This window comes from Physella acuta, unplaced genomic scaffold (genome assembly GCF_028476545.2).
Source record: "Physella acuta isolate Inbredline_101_S28 unplaced genomic scaffold, ASM2847654v3 ptg000594l, whole genome shotgun sequence".
Lineage (NCBI taxonomy): Eukaryota > Metazoa > Mollusca > Gastropoda > Physidae > Physella > Physella acuta.
Window position 1 is genome coordinate 287,718 of NW_026732113.1, and position 12,584 is coordinate 300,301.

Sequence of the window (12,584 nt, forward strand, 5' to 3'; positions counted from 1 at the left end):
CAAGTCAAACTATAATCACATGTAAAACTTAACAAGGCTTACTAAAATAAAAATGCACAAACAGACAAAACGTGATCAAATTTGGGCATTTATTAAGTATATAGTAATCATATTAACTCAAAGCCATACAGTAAAGTTATATATGTTTATGTCTCTTAAAATTTTAGTCCTTTTTTTACTTGATTCATTGGTAATAGCAATGTGAATTACTTACAAAATTTACACATTGGACACTTAACATATTTCATTTCAAAAAATTACTTTCTCACCCCATAGCTACTATATGAGTATTCTTTTATGCATAGTTCTTATGGCAAGTAAAACTATTGCTCTTATTATGTTTCAGCTCTAAACAATATAATCATAAACCAAATTAGCCCAGTAAAAGTAAATAATTGGAGAAGTAAGACAACGACCACATTTTAGAAAACTAAAAACTAAAATTTCTTAATCTACACCAAAATTAACAAACTTGGCGTATAAACAAATGATGCATGTGGTGAATTTCATTTATACATATGTTTTTTTAAATAAAATTATGATGTTTATAGTACTTAAAGAATAAAGTTAATTGACCTACCAATAGTCTGGAAATCCTGTGACAACTTTAAAACTTCTTTTTCAAGTGTTTGAATCTGGTAGTGGATACATGGGAAGTCATATTTCAGACAGTAAAAAAATATTTATATAATTTACAGATACATTTTGATTGTCCATAATCATTGATATACTTTTTGCACAATTCAATACATATATTACACATTAACAGCCTGCATAAAGAGAGTTTTAACACTTTATGAAAATTCTGATAACTCAAAATTGATTGAGTCATTTTACTTTAAATACAGTTAAAAATAAATGCTTCTTCAAAGTAGCAAATTATACGTTCAATGAAATATCTAAACCACAACACTTTAATCACGAAGCTTTTTACTTGTTTTATACAAGCTCTTCCCTTGTTATATTTCCGCCGTTAAATACATTATTCAAAATATTATTATTTTATTATATATATAGTATATATATATATATATATATATATATATATATATATATATATATATATATATATATATATAGAGAGAGAGAGAGAGAGGAATGGCCTACAATAATCTAAGGTGTAGATATATTTTAGTTTCAATATCTTTTTTCATTTAGTTTTACGATAGGAGACATTAACGTTAGGCCTACATCATTCTCCAAATGTAAGACAAAGGAAAATGTGAGTTTTAATGAAAATAAAAGTATAAAATTACGATCTATTTCATACAGATGTCTCAACATTTTAAAAAGCATTTAACTAACATGCTAGAGCTAATGGACGATTCAAGTTTTCATTTACAAAAATCAGTGATTTTGTGCAGCAGGTAAATATACAGGGCTTTCTTGGCAAATGGCGTGTATTTTACATGGGTTAATTTTATTTTAAATATTATGTAAATACAAGTGTTACAGTTTTCTATTTATTTATCTGATATATTGTAAATCTGTTATATGTTTTAACTATTTTAAATGATATTTTAAGTTATTCATATTATCATATTTACAGGTTTCATTATAATTCGTTTGACAGATCTTACAGTTCGAAACTTAATAGTGAATATTTGTAATATTTTATTTACTGACGAATGGACGGACAATTAATAAATCATACAAATAAAAAGGTGGTTTCAAACGGATTATTTGAGGTAATAAATCTGTGTATTTAATAAAGTTATTTGGTGTTTAGGTGAATAATATTTAAATAAATATTGTCTTTGTTTTTCCATAGTAGTTTGTGCATGCTATACTTGTTGTGTAAAAACCAACCTAAGCATATTTTAATAATATCTATATGTGGCTAATCGGGTTGTTCAAATTATTTTTCCCCCTAGATCAACAACGCCTGCCCTTTAATGCTGTAAAAAAGCGTGATGATATTTTCACACTGTCTGACGACAACAAACAGGGAGATTCCATTCAGTCTCTCGCGCGTCGTCTTAGAGGTACTATGCAAATCTTCGTGCAAACCCTCGCTGGCAAAAAATTTAACATTGAGGTTGATCTATCAGACACCACTGAAATCGTCATGGACAAAATATTTGAAAAAGAAGGCATTACACCAAACAAACAACGTCTGATATTTTGTGGCACAAATCTTAAAGCTGGTCGTAGATTGTCAGATTACAACATTAAGAAAAACGAAACCATTTATCTTATGCTTCGTCTGGGACATAACTAATACTTGACCCTTTCATTGAAGAACCCAAACTCAATGACTATGTTACTCTATTTACTGTTCTTCTAAAGTCAATTTCACATTTTTAATAGTCAAGTGATGAAAATGTTGGGCTGAGGTAAACAGTAGACCGACAAGCTAATCATTAATGTGGCATGGTTACCGAACCTAAGCATATATTGTCACTTTTTGTTTGTTTAATGTCCCCACAAGTAAAGTAGACAATTCGCTCTGCTAGTTTGTTTTGTAGTGGATCTGATTGGCTTAACGTTACAGGATAACTCAAAATTTTAGATGGGAAAAATAATTATTTCTTTTTTTAAAAAGGTATTAGAGATTTCAATGCATGTGTACGTCTGTGTCGTAATGTATACATTGTTATGTATATCTGTTAAACATAATTCAATGTTTTGTGATTTTATCTTAACACTAAGGCAGGTCTTCTATAATATAACCAGTGGCGTAGCCAAGATCGTCTCAAGGGTGGGGGGTTCCAATTTCGATTTGCACCCCCCCCCCTCCACTCAAACTTTCGATTTGCACCCCCCTCATACTATATATATATATATATATATATATATATATATATATATATATATATATATATATATATATATACCGAGGGGTCTATGGGGGGGTTATGACCCCACCCCCCCTGCCTACGCCACTGAATATAACCATGACTTTTATCAGACTATTCTGCATTTTAACATTGATCTCTATTACACCCTACTGCTATGTAACAAAGATTTATATTAAACTCTAATCATTAATTAATTTAATTTGTCTCACATTGTTATTATAAAGTCATTGATACAGATTTTAGTTACAGATTTTATGATTATCTCGTGTAGTGTCTGAGTAGGAACATGATAATTGACTTTTATTGCGCATTTGTACAATTAGTTTTCCTGTTACTAGATGTTAGAAGAAGAAGTAAAGAACAGTTCAACTACAACAATAATTACACTGTTATTAAAGACATCATTTACAAACGCATATTACATGTTATTTTAACACACAGAAGAACAAATCGCTATTTTATTCTATAGCCATTTATCACATTTTTATAGCTTATAAAAAAGCTTCAAAATTTTATTTATCTTAAAATGTGTATATGTTTGGTCTTTGTTATTGCAGCCTTGCTTATTTTCATTCCAACAACATGGGAAACGATCATTTTTAACAGCATTATATCTTTTGCAACGCTTGATAGGGGATAATTTTGTACTTGGGACACTACACATGTTTTTTATTCTTTAATATACGTTGCCACTATTTGCTGTGATGAAAATAGCATCATAGATATACACGACAGAGAACATTACCCAAAAAAAACATCACCCAAAAGCTGGAATGTGAACACGACTGGATGATTTTAAAAGGAGACTAAAGACATTGCTTGGTTAATTTTTAACTTAAATAAATTATCCATTTTAAATTATAATTAAAACATTAGCTAGACAAGCAGCACACAACTGACAAGTCTACGGAAAATCTAACTTCTATCCACTCCACTAACAGAAGACATTAGAGCAGGTCAGCCAGTACACAACACACCAGGGAAGACGACGATTTAGATAACGTCTTGGTAAAGGAAAAAGAGAGGACAAACCAACAACTAGACCCGACAAACTCTCTAAACAAATTCATTAAAAACTGTAAACAGCTGAGCGACAGTGACAGACTTGACCCACAACATTACACAGGGGACACGATCTTAAAGACTATAAGGCGACATAAGGAGACTGGTCAAAAGGAGACAACAATTAAATATTTTCATCTTAAAAGTATTTTTAGGTATCTTTCCCTTTTTTTTCTAAAAAAAAAAATTATAATATGCGTGAAAAATCTATGTAATCATACTAAATTTTTGTAAAAAAAAGTTATTTTACATTGGTAAAAATTAAAGCCGTTTGAGAACCATCGATTTCACCCATTTTTATATTTTTATATCGAATATAAGCTGTTGAAAAGCCGTTTAGAATTATTTTATCAATTTAAATATTTTCAAAAACTGGCCTCAACCTCTCCTTGAAGTCAACTGGCGTGGCCAGAAGAGTAAAACATTAAAAGTTAGAATAATATATTTTCCTTGATAAAAATACACAACAGTGATCTATAGTGTATAACGTAGTATTTTATTGATATTAAATAATATAACATCCCCAATCACCACAACACCCTGACTCTACTAATCCAAATTAAAGCTAAAAGTGATTGTAAAGTACTACTGTATTCTACAATTGTACTTTTTGGTTTTTTGTCTGCTGACCTCCTATTTGACCTTATTTGATGCGGTCATTAATGGTAAGCTCTCTTTCTGAAAGGTTCCTGTTTAATCAAGTCTTTGAAGTTTGCAGCTAACAAAGTTCTGAAGGCTCTATAGTGTATTCAGGATTATCCGTCTCTGTGGGAAGTTTGTGTTTTGGAGGATATGAGGCCTACAAATGGGAAAAATTGTGTTTAAACAAAGAAACTGGTTAATTTTTTTAAAAATTAACAAAAGTACGTATTCAGGCAAACGTTATGTAATAGTGTATTGTCATCAATAGGGAGATATGTGGGGGCACTGGTATTGAATTTATTTTTCTTTAAGTTTCTATTCGATTATATTATTTTGCGCGAATAACAAACAATAAGTTGGTTGATTTTGTCCTTTATAATTATGATTAAAATAAGAAACAAAACATGTGTGACTCAACAAAAACACATCGGCAAAATACGAAAGACAATTTGTTTGCTATTGTTTAGGAAAATATCTAAATATTTAGTATCAAAATAGTAATAATATGTTTAATATCAATAAAAGTCCTTATTTTCTAATATGTTGAAAACAAGTTTGGATTCTAATCTATATTTGTTCTTTAATAAATGCTAATAAATGTACAACTTATTGATATTTTTAAAAAAATAATATTGTTCTTCCTTGCAAATGTTGTGTCATGATGTCTAAAGGGAACAAGAAAAATGTGAACATTCCAAATCCTTATAGCTGGTGACTGAATATAAAATATCTCCAGATTTCATCCGAACCTCAAAAGTCTTTGAAGCTTCTACAGATTTATCTTGTGTCCAAACCTCCCCGGGCCAAGTCACCACACGACCAGATTTGCAAAAAACACCAGCTCCTACAGCTTGATATCCTGTTTGTTTTATTGTAAAACTTGCTTTATACAGGCCATCAACAGGGGCGGTAAACATTCCAGTGTTTGGATCAAAATGGTTTCCTACGTTACGTTCTACAGCACTGAATGTAATAATTTGGTATCCGCCATACATTTTCCCCTCCCAGCGACCTTGTGAAGCAATAAACCCCGGTGAAGAAGGTTTCACTTGTTGATTGGCTGCAAGAAATAAAATACATAAGGTATCTAAACATTACCAAATACTTAATACTAACTTTTTTTTTAAACTTGTTGGTTGAACTTAGACCAGATTTTCACATTAGAACTGTTCCGAATCAAGTGACGCAGCTTTTAGACATACATTTATAAGATAAAATTTCAAGAATAATATTTTTTCCAACTAGATTTCTAAGTAAAAAGTAAGGATTTCATTTGTATATTGAATGCATTTAACCACACAAGACACCAAATCATGTACATTATGGACTAATAATTTGTTCAGAAGTTTGAGGTCTATAAAAGGGTAGCCTCGGCCCAAAACAGAAGACTACGTTTAATCTATCATTCTCGTACTTTTGGCTAACATTAGTTTCACAATGGTTTAAGGTGGGTTGTTTCCCCTACAAAAATGTCTCCTGCAGTAAAGTCCATTACATCTCTGATATGGGCCAATAGAGTAAAACAGTGGGAATCTACATTTAATGATTAACACGAAAATAGCATACTTCTACATAAAAACAATGCAATAATCAAAGCACATAAAACTGTATACCTTGATTTTTTTAAAATACAAAGGCTATTACTGTTGACAATTATCGTGAAAAATAAAAACCTTAAACAAATGAAGATATGAACGTATTTTTAAAATATGTTTATTAATAAAATAATTAGGAAATATTTGCAGTGTATTTTTAAAGATGCTTATTTGATCTATACTGTAGCTTTACTTTAAAAGCATTCACAAATGAGTCAAAAGCTATAAGTTACACAATTTAGACACATTTACCTATGGAAAAAATAAACAACATTATATATATATATATATATATATTTGTTTATTTATTTATTTATTTATCTATCTATCTATATATATATTAAGCAATATATGTTTGTTTGTGTGTGTGTGTGTCTGTCTTTTATGCATTACTACACCTCTCATCACATCACCGTGAAACTTTGGGAAGTTGTTGAGATAATTCCTGGGGAGGTTTCTGCGAAAAAAAATATTTCAAATTCGCAGGGGTGGCGCCCCAACAGGGCGCGATTTGTTTTTTTCTATATACAGTATATAAAAAAAAAGTCGATTTTGGTTTGGCCTTGTTCATCCGATAGCCATGAGACTTTGGGGAGTTCATTATAGCACTCTAGGGAAGGGTTCTGTAAAAAATAATTTTTAATTTCGCAAGGGCTGCGCCACGGGAGGGTCCGATTTGTCTCTATATACGGTGTATAAAAATAATAAAAGTGAATTGCAGTGACACCGTTCATCCGATAGGCATGAAACTTTGGGGAGTTCATTATAAAACTCTAGGGAAGGGTTCTGTAAAAAAATCATTTTTAATTTCGCAAGGGCGGCGCCACGGGAGGGTGCGATTTTTCTCTATTTACTGTATATAAAAATAAGTCGATTTTGGTGTGACACCGTTATCCGATAGCCATGAGACTTTGGGGGAGTTGATTAGAACAATTCAGGGAAGGGTTCTGTAAAAAAACTTGTTCAATTTCGCAAGGGCGGCGCCACGGGAGGGTGCGATTTTTCTCTATATACGGTTTATTAAAATAAAAGTCTATTTCGGTTTCACCGTTCATCCGTGTACCATGAAACTTTGGGGAGATGATTAGATCACTCAATGGTAGGGTTCTGCAAAAAAAATATTGTTTAATCTTGCAAGGGCGCCACCCCCCACCCCCCCCCCCCCCCTACGATTTTTTTTCCTATACACGGTATATAAAAAATAAAACTCGGATGCGGTTCATCCGAATGCCATGAAACTTTAGGGAGTAGATGAGAATACTCCCGAGAACATTTCTGCGAAAAAGAAAACTAAAGTTTCTTATGGGCGGCGCCATATAGGGTACAACTTTCGTCAATACACGGTTTGGCGCCCAGAGTTTTAGAGCGACTATGTTAGCACTTGGCATCCGTTAATCGAGTGTCTTGCATAACGAGTAAAGGGTACTACTATATTCAGCGGTAAAACTACAACAGGCTTCTAAAAATAACTTTTTAACGCGAGGAAATCCTTCTGTACAGTTTCGTCACCTTGCCAAAGATGAAAAAATAACTTTTTGAATATGAGGAGCCTACTGTAGAGTTTCGCCACTTTGCGAATGATGCAATAAGCATCTATTATTAGACAATCCAGTCAGAAATTGAGATCGAGCATCTAATAATAGACCATTAGTAACGCTAGCATATTGCATCAGTCACACTGATGTTTAAAACACGTCAAATACTTTTTTTACGTGTTAAAGAAAAAAATCCTGTTCATTTGTGTCACTTTAGCGAATGTCGAAATCTGCATCATTGTTTACAGGATGCTATTGGCACGCTGGGTTACCCTATGAGTACGATGGCGCCTGTTTGTTTTAAGGAGCCAGGGGCCGTACGCTGCGCCTATGCGGTATTGTATACGGGGGGTGGGGGGCTCCTGAGAGCGCCCCTCTACGTCCCTGACACATGGAGGGGTCATCGAAGTGTGTTCTACTTCATTATTGTGGTGAGTGATTAATGTACACTCAATGTTTTCATGCTGTAGTTTAGGAAAACCGGTGTCCCGATAATTATAATCCAAGCACAGTCATTGTTTAGATTTAAATAACTGTTTTAGAAAACAAGGTCACGCGTCTAAGAACATATGATTGGTAATGCATTGGCAATATCCTTCTAATATATTTTGTCAGACGGAAGCGCTAGTATATATATAAAACATTGTGCTTTCTGGTAAACTAAAAAACAATTTTAACTAGTATTCCATGATTATAATGTATATTTTTATAGAAAAGAAATAACCTACCAATTGATTGAGGATTCTGTGATAGTTTTAAAACTTCTTTTTCCACAGTTTCAGGCTAAGAGCAGAACAACAGTGACAGAAATACATTGTGTCACAAACAATTAATTTGTCTTAATCCATCATCTTTCTTTTTAAGTTGGCGCAGTTAACTACAATCAATACAAGTATTTTGTGTAACAGCTCTGATATAAATAAAGGCTAGAACTTTTACTTTACTTTTTTAATTTATTACTAAAATAAATTAATCTATTTTATTTGATATTTAAAATTTAATTACTTCTTTAAACTAGTAAAAATAAAAAGACAAAGACACATTTTACGACCACTTGTTTTATAATTGTATTAAATATAAAACATGGTGTTTAGCTATGAATATTTATGGTTAATTTACCTTCTTCATTTTCCCTTCCCTAGTCTCATAGTTTTGATTATATATTTCAATTATTTTGTCAATTGGCATCAATCTTTGTTGTAGAAGTTTACAAGTTACAACATGCTAAATAGAATAAATGTAAAAGTACATGTTTAATAAATGTGTTTACATAAGATTAAAAAATAAAACTCATAAAACAACTTATATAATGGCAGAATATTTTACAATGCAAGCAATAAATGTTATGTGATTTAAAATACCAGTGAAGAGTTGCTATGGTAGTGTATAGACGAGAAAATATAGCCACTAATAGAACTCTAGATAAGGGGTCTCCAAGCTACGGCCTTCGGGTCGGATGCGGCCCGTGAAGTCATTTTATCCGGCCCGCGACGATATTTTTCTCCACTGAATAAATGTTTGTTTGAGGTGACTGAGGAGCTTTGCACAGAAAATTCAAAACAATTTGAAAATGTAGCTTAGTGTGCAGATACCATTGCCCGCTGTGTTGCAGACATTGGTGAAAACATCGTGACTGAAATATCGAAAAATGCAAGCAACTTTTGCCATTTTTCATTTGCAATGGATGAGTCGCTTAACAGCTGTTCCACCTCAACTTCTTGTGTTCATTAGAGGTGTGGATGAAGATATGAACATAACACAAGCTCTGGCTTCCCTACATAGAATGTATGATACTGTTACCATTTTGCGAGAAAGTTCTGAGCAGAATATTTAAGTTCAGAAAAAATAGGTGACTTCCTGAAAGTAAAGGCAAGCCACAGCCATTATTGTCGGTGAAGAGTGAGAATAGAAATTGGCTTCTGCAGCAGACATAACAAGTCATTTAAATTTTCTGAATCTAAAACGGCAAGAGAGTGAAATCTAGTTTCTGATCTATAAACCCACCTATAGGCCTTCAGATACAAACTTGTCATGTATTTGGAATAAGTACAGGCCAACAACTTGACACACTTTCAGCAGTGCTAGGTTTTAACGGCTGAAGCAAAACCACTGATTTCCCCACGTCATGTACATACAAGATCATTAAAGACCTCCAGCTGCAGTTTCAGTAGCGATTCTCTTACTTGGATTCAAAGGCAGAAGAAGTGTGTCTGTTTCAAAACCCATTTGAAACAAATGTGGCCATTTGCGAAGATGAACTGCAGCGGGAGGTCATTGAATTGCAAGAAAATGACTTCCTTAGAGACACGTTCAAAGAAGAGCGGATGGGTTTTTATAAGTTTTTGCACAAGGAAGACTTTCCTAATATTAAAACTTCTGCAGCAAAGTACCTTTTAAATTTTGGAACAACATACCTGTGTGAACAAACATTTTCGAGAATGAAATAACTTAAGAATAATTTGAGAACAAAGCAAACTTGGACATCGAGTGTGTTGTCGACCCCCTCCCCCCCCCCCCCCAAGGTGTTTCTTCCAGACTTTTTACTTTAGGGGGAGGGGAGATGGTGGTTGACACTTAAAATGTTTATATATTTATATATAATTTATATTTTGTTGGAGGGGGGTGAAAACGTTCTTCGGCGGGGGGGGGGGGAGCGCCACCACCCCGAAGAGATGCCTTAAAGAAACTCTGGCCCCCGAACTGATATTTGATAGTTAATACGGTCCTCGGGCTGAAAAGTTTGGAGACCCTTGCTCTAGATGAATGCATTGATGTAAATATTATTAAAATGTACCTTAGACAATAATTTATCAAATTTGTTTGTTGTATCTTCTTGTATAGCAGATATCAGAACCGAATGTCTTTGAGTTTCTTGAGTTACATTATCTGTTTTATCTGTGTAAACTCTCATCTCTTTATTTAGTGTGTGCAGGTTGTTTTCATATTCTTTCATATCTAGAGACAGTTTTTCCAGTGTTTTGTCTGTGTCTGATTCTTTCGTTTTTAAACTTCCTATTTGTTGATTCAGAACTTCTATTTGGTTATACTGTTCTTTTAACTGTTTTCTTAAGTTTTTAAAATTCTGCTTTTGTTTCTTAGACAAGTTTTCAACTTTTATCCCTATATCATTTTGTTCTGTTACAAAGTTGTCTCTCCATTGTTTAATTTCTGATATGTCATCTTCAGTCTTTTGTTTTGTGTCTTGAAGGGATGATAAAGCTGTTTCAATATCCTTTAGTCTTCTTGATGTTTCTGGATTATATTCAACTGTAAAATAACAAAATTGTAATTGTGTCAATGTCTGAAGAAAATATTCTCAAACAAACTAAACATAAAGTTCAACACAAAATGTTGGGATTCCAGAATAAACATTGTTAATTAAATGTTAACTAAACACAATAAAACTGTATCTGTTTCATAGCATTCATTAAATATTTTAAAAGAAAAAACACACATTCAAAATTTCTACAATTTTTTTTTACATTGTTATTGTAATATTGTTGATTTTGCCAAAGTGTATTTAAAATATTCTTAGGTATACTGGTTGCAATTATTTGTAGATTACTTATAAATATATTGTATGTTATGTGTTAATGAGTGTAATTTTTTAAATAGTATCATTAAAATACCAGATATTGGAGCTTTCTTATCTTGAATGTCTGGTGTTGTCTTTTCTAGTGTAATCACTGTGGTAGGGGACAGCTTGGTGGATTCTGACAACAAGATGTACACACACATTATATCAGTGCATGATAAACTAATTTATGAGATGAAGAGTTTGCTGTCAGATTGGTGCATATAGATTTTTAATTCATAAAATATTTGTTATCAATCTTATTTAAGTAAAACATTATGAATCTTGTATATCAATTACAAAAAATATCATCATTTTAAAAGCTCAACTGTTTTGAATTTTTATTAAAGCAATTTTATGTTTAATAGAAAAATAAAACTATAACCATACCAGTGAACATGTCTGTGTGTTCTAGTATTGTACTTTGTGCTGTTTTTATCATATCGATTGCATCTCTCATAGCTTTACTGGAGCCAGGTATATTGTCTACACATTCATTGGCTCTAGTTTTGATCTGGACAAGTAAGAAAACTGTATAAAAACTGCTGACCAGTGCCCTATAACACTATGTAAAAACAATGTTGGTCTAAAACTGTTTAGTTGCATGCTCAGGCTTTGAACATGTTATAATGATTACAACAATTTGACGTGATTGAAATATAATGCTTAAATTACAACAATATGACGTAGAAAATGTTAATGAATGCTAGACTTGACTGTTTTGAAAACAATTATCTCGTTTAAAATACACATCAATGATACAAAAACAATTTGTATTTACCTGCTGCAGAAAATCACTGATGATACTCTGTAGATGAAAACTTGACTCGTCCAATAGCTCGAGCTGGGTAGTTAAATGTTTCTTTAGGTGGTCAGACATCTACAAAATAAAATAATTGTGAGTCTTAAGTTTACAGTGGTTTATATTTCCCTCAAACATTTAAATCGATAAATAATATTACAATATATAGTAATTTTTTTAATTTAGTTTAAGTTTTCGAAGTAAACTTTTGTAAGATATACTAAATTATATTATTGGGTAATACAAAATGAAACTGAAACCTTTTAAAACACCAGGCATTAAATCCGAAAATATATATTAATATATAACGAACATCTACAGTATAAACAGACTACATGTTATATTTCATGTTATCTACCATACTGCACATGCATAACTTACGGTGAAGGTCTAAGTCATTACATATCATCCTTACCTTAAGACTATATTCCAGAATAACATCAGCTAAATGTTAAGTCCAGAGTTCCTTAAAGCTTCCGACACATAATATCGGGAAAATCCAATAATTATATAAAAATGTATTCTCGTTTATTGAATACTGTCTGTATGCCAGTAAAGGCGCTATGTCGGGTG

General features: G+C 32.2%; 2 protein-coding genes across 2 annotated transcripts in view; one reads left to right on the forward strand and one right to left on the reverse strand.

Annotated features, from left to right (window-relative positions):
* The window catches only part of LOC131947468 (nuclease SbcCD subunit C), a 69,392-nt gene that overhangs the window by 8,082 nt on the left and 48,726 nt on the right, over positions 1 to 12,584 (forward strand). The gene's annotated exons all lie outside the window — the stretch shown is intronic.
* LOC131947475 (nuclease SbcCD subunit C-like) lies at positions 5,149 to 12,458 on the reverse strand. The gene is made up of 8 exons (XM_059308697.1): positions 12,427 to 12,458; positions 11,991 to 12,089; positions 11,600 to 11,723; positions 11,265 to 11,348; positions 10,430 to 10,902; positions 8,755 to 8,859; positions 8,364 to 8,418; positions 5,149 to 5,565 (listed from the first exon to the last, which is right to left on the reverse strand). The coding sequence occupies exons 2-8, from the start codon at positions 12,087 to 12,089 to the stop codon at positions 5,171 to 5,173; spliced, it is 1,335 nt and encodes a 444-aa protein (XP_059164680.1). The 5' UTR covers positions 12,427 to 12,458; the 3' UTR covers positions 5,149 to 5,170.